Source organism: Mirounga leonina, unplaced genomic scaffold (assembly GCF_011800145.1).
Source record: "Mirounga leonina isolate KUSES-001 unplaced genomic scaffold, KU_Mleo_1.0 Mir_129, whole genome shotgun sequence".
NCBI classification, from domain to species: Eukaryota; Metazoa; Chordata; class Mammalia; order Carnivora; family Phocidae; genus Mirounga; species Mirounga leonina.
The window spans coordinates 16381433-16397245 of NW_023270323.1; the positions used below are offsets into that span (position 1 = coordinate 16381433).

Consider the following 15813-nt stretch of genomic DNA (forward strand, 5'->3'; position numbering starts at 1 on the left):
CTGTATAAATGCAGAGCAGTGTTCCATAGAATGCAATTGATTTTTGCATTGGTTTTGACAGATTAGTTTTGCATGTATTTGTAAATTCATTTCAGAATTTCTTCTTCTTCTTTCTTTTTTTTGGAGAGACAGAAAGAGAGCATGCGCACACAAGCACACTTACATTTGGGGAGGGGCAGAGGGAGAAGGAGAGAGAGAATCTTAAGCAGGCTCCACACCCACCTTGGAGCCCAACACAGGGCTTGATCTCACGACCTTGAGATCATGACTTGAGCTGCAATCAAGAGTTGGACACTTAACCGACTGAGACACCAAAGGTGCCCCTTCATTTCAGAATTTCCTATTCCCTTTATAGATCTCTGCCCTTTGAATTCTTCAAACCAATTGTAACATTTTACTGGTCCCTTATTAATTAATGACTTAAAAATCTTTGACACATGTTCATTTTATATCTGTATGAAAATCATGATTCTACCTTCTTTTAAAAATTATTCCTTAACAATAGATAATGAGTTCTAAAAATAATCTTACATATACAACAACAAATGCCTGAAGTCATTACTAGTTGTTAGGAGAGATGGGACTCCAAGCCAAACATAAAATATAAGTAAGTCAAGTTATTGGGGTAAGATCAACAGTTATACATTACTGAAAAATGATAATTGATGGAACAAAGTAAAAAGACTCTAACCTTACTCCACAAAATCCTAGAAAAATTATAGATTTAAATATAGAAAGAAAACCATAAACTAATGTAGAAGGAAATATAGGTCAATATTTGTCCAGTTTTAGTATGGGAATCTTTTTAAACATGGAAACAGATGAAATCAGCCAGGGAAATTAATAGTTTGAACTATATAAAAGTTTAATGTCAAAAAACATTAGGTTAGGGGCGCCTGGGTGGCTCAGTCAGTTAAGTGGCTGCCTTTGGCTCAGGTCATGATCCCAGGGTCCTGGGATTGAGCTTCCATGTCTGGCTCCTTGTTCCTTGCTCAGCAGGGAGCCTGCTTCTCCCCTGCTTGCCATTCCCCCTGCTTGTGCTTGCTCTCTCTTTCTCTCTCTAGCTCTCTCTGTGTCAAATAAATAAATAAAATCTTAAAAAAATTAGGTTAAAAAATAGATATCTAAATTATAATGTGTCACTAAAAAGTATGATAGACAAAGATTTTCTACCTTTTATATATAGAATACTTAAAATTTAATTTAAAAAAACCCCACTAAAACTCTATAGAAAAGTGTGTAGAGGACAAAAACAATTACAGAAGAAGAAATACAATATATTAACAAGCATATGGAAGAAATGTTCATCCCTAATAATAATAACAATGAAAATGAAAATGACTCCAAATAAGTCTGAACTATAAAATTAACAAAGTTTAAAAATTATGCAAAATAAATAAGGCATGGTGAATGGTCAGCCTTAAATAGTTCAGTAAATTGATACTAACTACAAAGTGATTTGACAATATCTCTATAAAGCTTTATGATATATCTTTTGACTAAGCATTCTCCATTTTAAGAATCCATCTTTGGGGCACCTAGGTAGCTCAGTCGGTTAAGCGTCTGCCTTTGGCTCAGGTCATGATCCCAGGGTCCTGGGATCTAGTCCCATGTTGGGCCCCCTGCTCAGCGGGGATTCTGCTTCTCCCTTTCCCTTTTTCCCCTCCCCCTCTGCTCATGCTGTCTCTGGCTTTCTCTCTCTCAAATAAATAAATAAATAAAATCTTTAAAAAAAAAAAAGAATCCATCTTAAAGACAAAATCAGAAATTTGGTTACTGACACTCCTTATTTAAACCTGGAGAGAAACACAGAAACCAATTTCCATAAATGGGAAATTCCTATGTAAATTATGACGATTTCCTAGGATAGAATATTATTTACATTGTTTTACAGCTTGCTTTTTTCACTTAATAATGTATCTTGAACATCTATTCATACTAGTACATCATCTTCACTAAATATAGCTTTACTCTTTTTTTTAAGACTGTTGCATGTTATTTCACTATGTCGATGTATCATAATTTATTTAACCATTGTCCAGTCATGGGCACATAGATTATTTCCAGTGTTTAACTATTGCAAGGAAAAATGATTCTTTTAGGACTTTCATTGTTTCTAAGTTGATACACCACAAGGAAACAATATTCATTTTTTGACCACCTATTCAGTGCCACACTAAATACATTTTCTTATTTAATCTCCACAAAAACATTTTGTGAAATGGTTGTTTTTACAGATTTTACAGATGTGAAAATAGAGGTAGAAAAGTGCTCAGAGAAATTAAGCAGTTTGCCCTAATCACAAAGCTGATAGGATCTATTTAGGTCCAGCTCATTTTACCTACTGCCCCTCTTAAACAGCTCTAAGCTCTGGCCTGAGTCCTGGTAGCTATTCCTGACACTTTCCTACTTGTTCTATTGTTCATCCAGCCCCTTCAACTGCTCCTTAGGTCTTTGTTTTCAAGTGGAATTCATTAAGAGACCTATGCAGGTCTTTCAATATCCTAAACTATTATTATACTACTCTGTGTGTATGGCTATATGTGCATTTTTTTTGGAACAAATCCATGAAATTTTAAAATAAGTTGTATTTCCCAAAAGATTAAGAACCTATCCTCTGGAGCGGCCTCATGTGCTTGTGAAGTAGTTTTCTGGGGGTACCAAGTTGGGGTTGCCATTTGTTTGATTATGTTTTATACTGAGATATCCCAGCCAGCAATAACAATTGAGAAGCTGTCAACATAAGATTTTCCACTCTTGCCAATGGCCTTGATCACTGTTCATGCTATCATGTTCCATGTTCCAATAAATGTCAACATCCCTCAGTCTGCTTTGGGATTTCAGTGCCTCAGAAATTGTAAGCATCTGCTGGGGTGGTGAATGGTTAAGAAGGAGCCATGGGAGTTGTCTACCCATTCAACTGTTGAGACCAGAAGAAATCATGCTCCCTTTGAATTAGAAATAATCCCTTAACTGTAGTTTTGCACCTGCAATGACTCCATGCCTGATTCCTGGGTTTTCTGGTATCTGTTTCTTTGTCATTAGCTATCAGGTCTTTGAAATCATGGAGGAAACAATTCTTTTGTTTTTATTCATGCATTTCATCCAGCCAGGAACCTAACCTTCTACTCTGTCAGATACTCCTTGCCCTGACAGTGACAATAAATTTTGCAAAAAGGTGAGCATGAATTGAGGTGAAAACTCTCTTCCTCAAATTTCTCCTTTTTCATTTCCATCTTGGTCCTATTATACCTTTGGTATAATGTTTGATTACGCTGCCCTTCTTGTTAGAAGCTTAAAGCAGCATTTTTTTGTTACGTATGTTTTATTGGGATATTTACTTTTTTTTCACTGCATATATTCAACTCGGATGGTAAAGGGTTATCACTTACACTTTCTTAGCACTGAGCACTGATATACAAATAATAATGCAAATTTTTATATTTAATTTTTTCTTTCCTCCAGCTCATGTTTCTTGTTCTACGCTTCATCTATGAGTTCATACATTGGACACTTAACAGCAATGTGCTTATCTCTAGGGGCTGTTCTGTAATACTGTATATAAAATTAAAATCAGTTTTTCAGGTCAAAAGGAGGGCACAGCATTTAAGTTTTAGGAGTTTTAATTCATAAAAGTCAAGCTCTGTTATGTAATTTTTAAGATATTCCTTAAGGCCATTGATTTTAGCAGCAGTTTGTTGAGTAAACACTTAATTTATATGTGGTAGACTTTCAGTTCAGGTATACCAGGTGATTGCCCAGGGGAGAAAATGTTTAAAAGCTTCTTAGTATGTGGGTGTTTTAGGGCTATAATCAACCAAACAGTCAGTAATTTGGGCAGCGAAACCAGAAAGTTGGCAAGGCCTCAGCTTTACTTAATAAGTGTGCTTGTGCCCCAGTTAAAAAGGCACATTTACAAGAGGCCTCCGAGGAAAATCTAGGAGCCAGAAGAGCGGTGTAGGTAATTCAGTGTCCTGTGGTCCATTAATTCAAGTTCATGGGGTTTGAGGGAACACTGTTGGAGACTTTGAAGAAACCGTATCTTTGCTTAAATGCATTCTATTCAGTATGGGCTGTTTGTTTGTTTGGTATTCCTTAAATGTCCAGTAGGAAATACACCTGAACTCTGTAAAAAGGCAGATTTGTAAAATTGAGAAACTTCACTAGAAGGGCGGAGCTTCAACGGATTAAATTTGAATCATCCGCAGAAAGGATGTAGAAATGGTATGGGCCAAGGGGCGCCTGGGTGGCTCAGTTGTTAAGCGTCTGCCTTCGGCTCAGGTCATGATCCTGGGGTCCTGGGATCGAGCCCCGCATCGGGCTCTCTGCTCCGCGGGAAGCCTGCTTCTCCCTCTCCCACTCCCCCTGCTTATGTTCCCTCTCTCGCTGTCTCTCTCTGTCAAATAAATAAAATCTTAAAAAAAAAAAAAAAAGAAATGGTATGGGCCTCCATTTTGAGAGGAGCAATTTCAATCCTATGACAGGTTCTCTCGGATTTTAATGTAGTCAGTGAACTGGGAGGCAGCATTAAGGAGGCAATTAACACCTTTCCTACTAGTAGTGGCAAATACTTGGGTGGGGGTTTCTTGGGAGGAACAAAACAGAGAGGAGATATGAAAAAATACCACAGAATCACTAGAATCAAAAATCACTAGAACCAAAAATTACATTTTTATTGGTAGAAGTTATTTTTAATTTTCAACTTTGTTCACCTATTCTTTTGCTCATAGAAAAAGAAAGTAGAATTTGTCTTTTTTTTGTATCTGCATAATATACAATGATGACTCTATATTTATTTTAAAAAATAATAAAAATATTTTTCCCTGGATGCCTGGGTGGCTCAGTCGGTTAAGTCTCCTGGGATCGAGTCCCACATCGGGCTCCTTGCTCAGGGGGAGCCTGCTTCTCCCTCTGCCTGCTGCTCCCCCTGCTTGTGCTCTGTCTCTCTCTCTCTCCCTCTCTGACAAATAAATAAATAAAATCTTAAAAATTTTTTTTTCTCATTCACCCAGGGACCGAACATATCACCATTACCCTGACACCCAAAGTCATCACCCCAAATTTCAGCAAAGAACCCCCAGGTTTAATTCACCTACCAAGGAGGGAAAAGCACCACAGTCAATTACTCTGGTAATTTTCAGCTAAAAATACCATTAGCTCTACATATGTTTATAGTGCCTAAGATTCTAAAATATTTTAAAGTTAACCTCAAAAATTTCCAGGATTATTTTTGGCTCCTATTCATTTCTTTAGCAAATATTTAATATTCAATTTATTCATTCCACAGATGTTTACTGAGCATCTACCATATGCTAGCACTGGAATACAATGGTAAAGTGACCAGAAAAGTTTCCGGCCCCCTGTTTCAGTTTTTGCTTTATGAGTTTCCGTAGCATATATTGTTTCATTTCAGTTTCTGGACAAACCTACCTGACAAAGTGATTCTTAATGAGACCATGATAGCAAGAAAGGATACCACCACCCAACTCTGTAATGATCCATATTAAGTGAGGGAAAAAAGTGGCAGTTTACCCCTGGAAGCATCTAGTGTGGTCAGTCTTAATACTATGGAGGTTATCCAGAAGTCTTTGGTATACGGTCTGTACTTTCTTGTTTGTATAGTTTTAGGAATGTGTAATTTAGACTACTTACAATTAAAACTGTTGAATTAAAACTTGTTTTAGAGGAGCGAAGTTTGATTACTTTATGGACATACATAATCTGTAAGGTGAAACCAACAGTTTATAAAGTATTACTAATTCACTAATAACAAAACAATAGATATCGAATCCAGCTAATCTTTAGGATCACCTGGGGAAACTTTTAAAAATACAGATTCCTGGGCCTCACCACAGACCAATTCAGCTTGAATCACTTGGGGGTGGAGTCTAGGGCTCTGTTTGGCCAGCGTGACGAGAGAGGAAGGGAAGATGCTTTACTGAGTTGACTGAAATCACTCCTAATCAAGCCACTGTGGGTTGGACACTGATGAAGAGCTCTTATGATAACAGCTTTCATTCCAAAGTAGCACATTTTTCTGTTTCAACAACTGTGATTTTCAAAAGGACAAGTCTGGATTAGGGGCGTCCTGTTGTACAGTCAGGAGTATGGATGTATAAAGAGAAAATAAATACATTATGCTAAGTCAATGCACAGTCTGCATTATACATGCCTTCCAGGTTCTGTGACACTCAGGATGAATCCAGAAAGGTTTATTCTATAATAGTGTCTTTTGTTTCACCAATTTCCTACATTTAATAGAAACCATGTATCTTTAGCATCCTTTAACATGTTTTTTTTTGTTGTTTTTTTGTTTGCTTGCTTGTTTATTATCAGCCATTTATCAAATGACTATATTCAAGCGGGTTTTATTAGACAAAGTAACAAAAAGGAGACTGTCTTATGGAATTTCATATTTTTCATATTGATTTTCTTTTGCACACCAATGAAGGTTAGCCAACAGATCATTAACTTCACCTTGTTTCAAAATGGCTTAATCAGTTTAGTAGTCAGAAATTCTAAGTCATGACACAAACGGTACAGATTCTCACTGAACTCTGCAGAATAGCAAAAAACTTACTAGATTTGGCTTCCACACTTGGAGTTCAATTTTCTCTCAGAATTTCTCTGCTATTACTCTCCTTCCTACACTTTGATCTCAACCCTGGTTGCACACTGGAATCATCTGGGAGCTTCTGAAAAGTACAGTTCCTAGGTCCTTCCACCAGGACCAATTAAATTAGAATCTTTGGGGATGAGGATAGGCATCATATATTCTAAAGCTTCCATCTCTATGAGTGCAACTTCTAATCATCCTTCAAGTCCAGTTAAAAGATTACCTCCTCTATTATCACCTCTCTATCCCCAATGCTATCCTCTCACCATTCCCTCTCCACTGGCTTCTATCCCAAATCAAAAATCATCTCTTCTTCCACTGAATTCCCAAGGCATTTCTCTTTTTTGCAACATATCACTTTCTATTTTATACCGCAGTTATATTTTTTGCATGCCTGTCTCCCTAAAAGTACTATGAGCTTAATAAAGGGCAAGGGTTGAACTCTTGCTCATCTTTAGATCCCCAATGGTGTCTCATAATAGTTACATTTAAGCTCCATTGCTAGACTCTACCAAGAATGAACTACGTGACTTTGAGTGAGTCATTAAACATGTACTCATAAATAAAAAACATTTTTTAAAAGATTTATTTATTTTAGAGCGAGAGAGCATGAGTGGGAAGTGCAGAGGGAGAGAATCTCAAGCAGACTCCATGCTGAACATGGAGCCCCATGCAGGTTTCAATCCCACAACCTGGAGACCAGGACTCAGAGACCACAATCTGAGCTGAAACCAAGAGTCAGATGTTCAACTGACTGTGTCACCCAGGTGCCCCTCAAAAACATGTTCTAATTCAACAGTCTTAATTTTAGACGGTTTAAATTATATATTTCTGGGTTTGTACAAGGCTTGAAAGCACATACCAAAATTAAGATTTCTGCATAACCTTTAAAAACCTAAAATTATGGCTACACTAACTGTTCTCACTGATAAATTCTTTTTTTTTTTTTAAAGATTTTTATTTATTTATTTTGAGACAGAGAGAATGAGAGACAGAGAGCATGAGAGGGAAGAGGGTCAGAGGGAGAAGCAGACTCCCTGCCGAGCAGGGAGCCCGATGCGGGACTCGATCCTGGGACTCCAGGATCATGACCTGAGCCGAAGGCAGTCGCTTAACCAACTGAGCCACCCAGGCGCCCCACTGATAAATTCTTGTAATTATTTTGACTTATTCGGATCAATATAGAATGAGGTGGCTATTCCCATTCTGTCTATCATTGCTATATCAAGTATCAGTGACATAATCGGCTTCTCAACTTTTAATTAGTGTAGTATTATTTTTGTGTGTTTGGAAGGAATCGTTCATTTAATCATTTATTTCATGAATACTTATTAAGTGTCTATTAACCAGGCATTTTTCCAGGTGATGGGCTCTCACATTTAGTGAATGGAAGAAGGGAGGGGAGAAAAGCTGGTGCCATTAAAGAAGATTTTTCCTATTTTTAACTGTTCTATACAATCTGTCTCTCCAATTAGCAGATCATGAAGGTTTCAGACCACCCATATTATTCTAAGACTCAAGGAAACTCTCCCATGGTTAATGCCTCTTAAAAGCAAAAGAAAATACCTACTTTTTCATTTGTCCAGATAATGTAGGGAGAGAGTGCAAAGTGCTTCCACTCAATCCTTCTAAAGATAATACACTGGAAACATTTTGGTGGGTGTGAATCATTCAGACAAGCATTCTTCACTCAAAAATAGAAACTAGCTTTATTTGTTCCAGATGTTATACAGCTGCAGGGAAGTTAAAGCCAGTGGTCCTGTTTTCAATGCAACCAAACTCTTATTGCATTTGGAATTTCTTAACCAATGAACTCATATTACTCGTTCTAAGATCTGCACAATTTTATTTTCCACTGTTACCGTTCACAGACAACTATGTTTCATGGGAACCACTTTTCAGAGTTAATGAATCTACATCTGTGTTGTTCAAAGGAAAGACATGCTGTTTATCACAGTTTCCACCTTTCGTTTATCTTGACCTTTTTAAATTTTAAGTGTAAAATATATATTTTTAAAGATTTTACTTATTTATTTGAGAGAGAGAAAGTGCATGAGTGGGATGGGGAGCAGGGGAGAGGGAGAAGCAGGCTCCCCATTGAGCAGGGAGCCTGGCAGGGTTGGAACCCAGGATCTGGCGATCATGACATGAGCCCAAGGCAGGTGCCCAACCGACTGAGCCACCTGGGCACCCCAGTGTGAAATACTTCGAAGAGATTATGTGAAGGAAAGGAAAAGGAGAGTTGAATTGTGTTGTTCTTACAGTATTTTAGAGCACATTATGGTGTTATAAGTTATGGTGTTCATTTTAGGAAGAATTTCAAATAAAATTATTAATAAAAACATTAACTATAAAAATGTAATTCTTATCATTGTGCATTTGTAATTTTAAAAACCTGACAGCTTATTTTTTTATTCTTCTGTAGGTCTGTAAGAGATGCTGTATGGGTGCATGAAATATGAAAGGATCATGGCTCTTAGAAGAAGGTAAGATATTATGTAGATGTACATGCTAATTTCATATCTAGCCCATAAAAATTAACATATATGTGTCATATTTTGTCTGAGGTCAAATGTTTGAGAACACTTATGGTTTGAAAACAGAGTGCCAGATCTCTTGAGATTCTTGTCTTTTTAGGGAGAAGATTTTCTCCAACTGTGGTTCATAGATAATCTGTAGTAGAATCACACTGGCTGCTTATGAAAATATGTACACCTGGAACCAGTTGAGTCAGAATCTCTGAGAACTGGGGCTGTAGAGGGATCCTAGAGATCAGGAAATAGCAACAACACTCACATCTTCCATTTGTGAATGTGAAAACTCTGAGAAGTTAGGTGAATTTCACCAGGCCATGCAGTCAGTTAATTGTAAAGTAAGACATAGAATTTTGTTTATTGATGCTGAAACCAGCATTCTTTTCCAGTAGGTCAGCTATAAGTTTTTATCTTCAAAAAGATAAAATTAAATGAAAAATTAAATAAATATAAGTATCTAAGTAATATCAAGTGTCCTACCCAATGATTCTTTTATAATTAATTCTTTTACTAATTCTTTCCTCTCATCACTAATTAACTAGACCCTTATTCTTTCTCCAGGATTTGGAAATACCTTTCCTTCAGAATCATCATGAATCTTTTGAATTGTAATGAAATTATAATCAAAACCCTTCTCACCCCCTAGGGACACCTGGGTGACTCAGTTGGTTAAGCGTCTGACTTCGGCTCAGGTCATGATCCCAGGGTCCTGGGATCGAGTCCGGCATCGGGCTCCCTGCTCAGTGGGGAGTCTGCTTCTCCCTCTGCCCCTCCCCCTGCTCCTTCTCTCTCTCCTTCACTCTCTCTCTCTCTCACTCAAATAAATAAAATCTAAAAAAGAAAAAAACTTCCTCCCCCAGAGAAGAAAATGTTATATTTCATGTATTGAAAATTAAATCTTTGAAGTCTCATGATTAATTATTTAGGAAGTGAGTGGTTTAGTAAAGTTATTTAAACCATGTTCAAGGAACAGTTTGTATTCAATAATGATTCCACAAAGACTATTAAAAACTGTAATTCATGACATACGTTCTTGAAGTATGTATATGCCATTAGTTAAAATAGAACCCTAAAGTAGTTTAAGTGTGGTATCATTCAAAACTGATTCAAAAATTTATTTCACACCTCTTAATGAAGCCATTAATAATTTTATATCTTTAGCCTTCTAAAAGTCTCTGTGAATATAATTAAGTTTCCTGTACTTTGCCTCAATTTTGACACACATTTGTGAGAAGGAAAGAGGCGCCACTAGAGAGAAGGTGTGCTGATATTTATCAATTCATAATAATTATGGCACAAATGATTTTCAGGTTCAGTCCATCATTTTACTAATGAGAAACCCGAGACCAATAAAACAGTAGGGTTCTTTTTTTCTTAATTTTGTTTATTTAAGTAATCTCTACAACCCCACATGGGGCTTGAACTCATGATCCCAAGATCAAGAGTTGTATGCTCCTCCTACTGAGCCAGCCAGGTGCCCCAAGAGTAGTGTTCTTTTGAAGGAGATAATGTTGTGTCAGAAACTGCTAGTTGTCTACCCAAACTTCTTTCTCCCTTTTCCAGAACTTCTGATTTCAGTGAGGCATATGACCACCTGAACAAAGATTATATTTCTCAGCCTTCCATGTAGATAGATATGGCCATGTGACTAAGCTCTTGCCATGGAATATAAGTGAAGCTTTGTGTTGTAGCTTTTGGGAAACTTCCTTAAAAGGCACTGGGGCAGGGGTGTCCTTTGCGCTATTTGAACTCCGTCCATGAATTCTGTTTGAAACGTGGTTGTTTGGGCTGGAGATCTGTTTTGGTCCAAGAGGATGAGGGCCATTTTGGCTTAGATGACTGTGGAGCTGCCATCCTAATTTTGGACTGACAATTGAGCCTCATACATGGGAAAGAAAGAAGCTTCTATTCTGTTAAGTCATTGTGTTGGAGTTGTATCTGATTACAGACAACAATCCATTTCTTACCAAGAATTTCATTTATTCATTCTTTGAGCACATAGTTTTGAGCAATTTTTATGAGCAAGAAATTGTACTAAGTGGATATGAAACAAAATCATTTTATTTTATTTTTTTAAATTTCTAGAAAGTTTTGGAAAAGTTTTTAGAACCAGACTCCCATTTTCCTTTGGTCCATCCTGTCTCTATCCCAGGCATATCATAAAATTCCTATTTCTTTCACTGTGAAGGAATACTTTTCTTGACTTGGATTTTAGACTGTTGTTGTCATATGAGTAACATGTTTTCCAAGAGTTAAAAAAAATGCCTAAGCAACTCAAGCACATATTACTTTAAGTAAAGTTTTAACCTTTACCCCTAAACATACAAGTCATGATTAAAAGTCATGATGCAAACACAGTCATTGAAAATATGTAAGAGGTAAATATTTGTCCTTGAACAAATTCAAAATATCATGGGACATGTCTTTAAAATATTTAAATAAAATGTATTTTCTAAGTTAACACTTAGAAATACACTAAGGGTAATATTATTTTCAGTGTTAGTCACATATAAAAAGAGATGTTAGAATTCTGGGAACATTTGTGAGGTTAGAGTCTCTCTTCTGTAAATGATTTATCTTCCCGTTTAGAGCAAAAAGTACTGGACATCCCCAGAATCAGAGCACACAAATGCATTGCTCACTGGCTCCCTGATCTAATTTGCTGGTAGGCTTGGAGAAGTAGTCTCACTTATAAGTTCTATTTAAATTCCCCACAAACTCTTCCTTATTGATTTCTTTTTTTTTTTTTTTTAAGATTTTATTATTTGACAGAGAGAGACACAGTGAGAGAGGGAACACAAGCAGGGGGAGTGGGAGAGGGAGAAGCAGGCTTTCCACGGAGCAGGGAGCCCAATGTGGGGCTCGATCCCAGGACCCTGGGACCATGACCTGAGCCAAAGGCAGACGCTTAACGACTGAGCCACCCAGGTGCCCCTTCCCTATTGATTTCTGATAATTGATTAAGTTTGGAGTTCTTTTTCTTTAAGAATATGTTTCAACACAGTCTTTTATTTCTAGATTTAAATACTGAAGAGTGTCAAATATTTAATAGATTTTTTAATAATGGAAGAAATACAATAAAATTAGGAGTGATATATAAATGTAAAAGCAGTCTTACCTTTGGATCTACATTGAGAATTTTTCTGTCTCTTTTGTATTTGAAAAGTAAACCTTCTGGATTATCAGCAATCACTTGATAATTGGGAGTTGAATTCCAAACAGCAATATGACTGTCCCAGTTGTAAAAGCTAGAAAAAAAATATTTATTAGAAATTAATATGTATGGTACAATAAATTGACAAATATATTTCAGAAAATATTTGGGGCAGTTCAGTTTCAAGATAAATGAATTGGATCATAGTCTGTATAACCATGTAAGACACATGTGTGATTAAAATTCTTGCAGAAGAGATTAGACTGCTATTATTTAAATACATATGTATGACAATTTTACATAATTTCCTGGTTTGGACACTTTATGAATTAGGGCCTAGTCCAGTATTATATTCCTCGGGAAGTCAAGAAGAAAATTGATGCAATTTGAAGCTATTTCTTCTAGCTCAGATTCTTCAGGGTCTTAAGAGTATTCAGGGTATTAAGAGACTGTTTACTGGAAGGAAAGGCAGGCTAAGTCACCTCTTTTCATTCAAAACAATTTAATTCATTTCTTTCAGGCTTTATTTTTCAATAATATGTTTCCCAGGGAGTGAGGAAACTATGTGAGTGTGAGAGGTTACCATAGGCCAGGCATGATGTGATGTTTTCTAGCACTACACCCATATGAAGTTGTTCTCATTTCACAGACCAGGCAAGTAGGCTAGGGAGGTCAACTGGCATGGATAAGGCCCTGCAACTAATATGTCATAGGACTAATATTTCAACCCAGATCTGTGCGTTGCAAAGCACAAGTGTGTTCTTCCTACTGTTCAACGTTGCCTGCATTTTATCTTTTTTTTTTTTTCGGTTGATCTGTGGAAACTTCTTATTTTTTCCATGTCTTGCTTTATACTTACTTGTCAAAAATTAATATAATACCGTAATATGAGTTGAAAGAATTCTCAATATATTAATTTCACATATCTTATTCTTATTAGCACATTTCTAATATCATGTTAACATGTTCAAGTATTAACATGTTTCTGATATGTCTAATATCCTATTTCTGGGTTGTTTTGCAATTTATTATTCCCCTTATTCATTTTTAAAGAGTAGATTTCATTGATTAAACTCACTTTGAATTATAGTGTTTTCTGAGGCATCAATTTTTGTGCTATTACCTGAAAATGTAATGTTTACCCTCAAATTTTTCAACACTTAGAAAAAGCTCACTACATCAATCATATATTTATATCACTGGGGACATATTAATGAGAGCTATTTTCTCTCTTCCCCTACTATTTGTTCTATGGCCAAGACATAGGAATATCTGCCCTTTCTGAGGCACAGAGTTAGGAAAAGTGGTTTTCTAACTACCTTTGTCTGTTGAGTCTGTCCCCCCCAAGAGAGCAGGAATGACTATTTGGTGAATAGAAGAAAGGAGCTGAGCATTTCATGGCTTTCTATGTCCTTACTTTAGCTAGCCTTCAAAAGTGAAGTTTATCATGGCAGGCTCAGCCCCCAGTAGGGTGATGGTAAGGTAGCAGTCTCTAGCACTGGTGATAAATTCAATTCAGTGGCGAAGGTATTAGGAGCCAATCTGACTGTGCACCCAAGCTATATTCTCAAATTCACTCTAATCCATAAAAGAAAGATAATTTGACCTCTATCTTACTGGTTGTTCAGTTAAAAGATTGCTAAGTTGGAATGAGGGACAATGGGTGTGATTCTAACCTTTTATATGTCTCTCTAAATAATTATTTATGAGATATATAGATACAGATAATCCCAGTAAAATGCTTGAGTCATAGCATAGCTGTGCTTAGAGCGGCATGATTTATATCACACATTCTTATCCTGTTACTCAGAGCTCAAATTAAAAAGTCTTATTAAAGTCCAGGCAGGGGGAAAAAAAAAAAAAATATATATATATATATATATATATACACACATACACACTCTTTACATAAAAGTGTTAATTTGTATAGCATGTGGTACTTTTGATGAGCAATTTATTTTTTTTTAATTTTTAAAGATTTTATTTATTTGACAGATAGAGACATAACGAGAGAGGAACACAAGCAGGGGGAGTGGGAAAGGAAGAAGCAGGCTTCCTGCCGAACAGGGAGCCCGATGTGGGGCTCGATCCCAGGACCCTGGGACCATGACCTGAGCCGAAGGCAGACACTCAATGACTGAGGCACCGAGGCTCCCCCTTTTGATGAACAATTTAGATTGTTCTAGGCAAGGATGGGCAACAGGTTTCATTTTACATGTCAATTCTAAGAGCCGATAATTATTAGTATTTAATAAGGACAACTGACAATAATTATCATGTGCTGGGTACTGTACTGAGCCTAATGAATATATTATCTCATTTAATCCTATCATCAACCCCATGAAATAGGTACAAAATAATCAAATTTTATACATGCAGAGCCCAGGTGATCCTAACGTGTACTTGTAGATGAAAATGAGGAACTGGATTTGAAAGATACTAAAAAGTGGATTTGATGTTATGAGGGGGATGTCAACAAGACGAGATCCTAGGATTATTCTCATATTTCTGGTGTGGATTCTTAAGTGGACAGAATAATTTACCAGGATATAAAATACAAAAGAAGGAAGGAGTTGGGGGGAAGAGGAGGTTCAGTTTTGGACATGTTGAACTTGAAATCCCCGTGAAACATCTAACTTTTTTTGAATTTTTATTGTCCATTAGTATTCTTTGTTTGTTCATCTACACTACTGTTTTACCTTATTGAGGCCTTGAGTTCCTTGGCTCACCCTCATCCTAATTTACAGCTGATTTCTTTACTTCTTTACTTACCCATGATTCACAAGATACTTGCCAGTAGTCACAACTTTATTGCTCATTTGAAAAATACCAGTTATATTTATATTGAAAAATACCAGTTCAAAATTGATTCAAATATTTGTTGTCTCCGTTCCTACCTATGGTCTCTGGCAACTCTTGCTGAAACAACTGTACCACTGATTTAATTCTAAATTCCAAATCTCTAACCTCAGTTGGATTTCAGGCACTACAGAGCAATTTTTTACATGTCTCTAGTTATCTTCTCTGTCATTCATTGTATTGTTCATGCCTCCTATTCCTCCACTTTCCTCCTTAGTCTCAGAAGATGACATTACCTCTTACTTTATTAAGAAAATAAAGGACACTAAATGGAAACTAATTATCAATATCTTGTTCCATCAGTAGCAAATTTGTTTATATTGACAATGTCTCTTACCTCCTTCCAGTCAACTCAGAGGAATAGGTGCCCCTCTTCTTCTCCAAGAAAAAAATCATATCCATGTATGTTCTAAATTCCATCCCTTATTGCCTCTTTAGTTACTTCAAATAATCATCTAAAATTTTCCTGATATAATCAAATTCATCTCACCATAAATTTTTCCCCAGGACCAACAAACTCAAGTCAACAATCCCAACTACACAAAGAAGAGAAAAGAAAAGAATGGAGGAAGGAAAGGAGGGAGGGAGGGAAGGAAGGGAGGAAAGGAAGGAAGGAAGGAAGGAAGGAAGGAAGGAAGGAAGGAAGGAAG

The 15813-nt window shown here is 36.6% G+C and overlaps 1 protein-coding gene across 1 annotated transcript in view; it reads right to left on the bottom strand.

The window, feature by feature from the left end:
- Nucleotides 1-15813, bottom strand: part of CFAP299 (cilia and flagella associated protein 299) — a 565449-nt gene that overhangs the window by 8198 nt on the left and 541438 nt on the right. The window contains exon 5 of the mRNA XM_035004699.1: nucleotides 12269-12398. Coding sequence (XP_034860590.1) covers nucleotides 12269-12398 — 130 coding nt within the window. The remainder of the gene's footprint in view (nucleotides 1-12268; nucleotides 12399-15813) is intronic.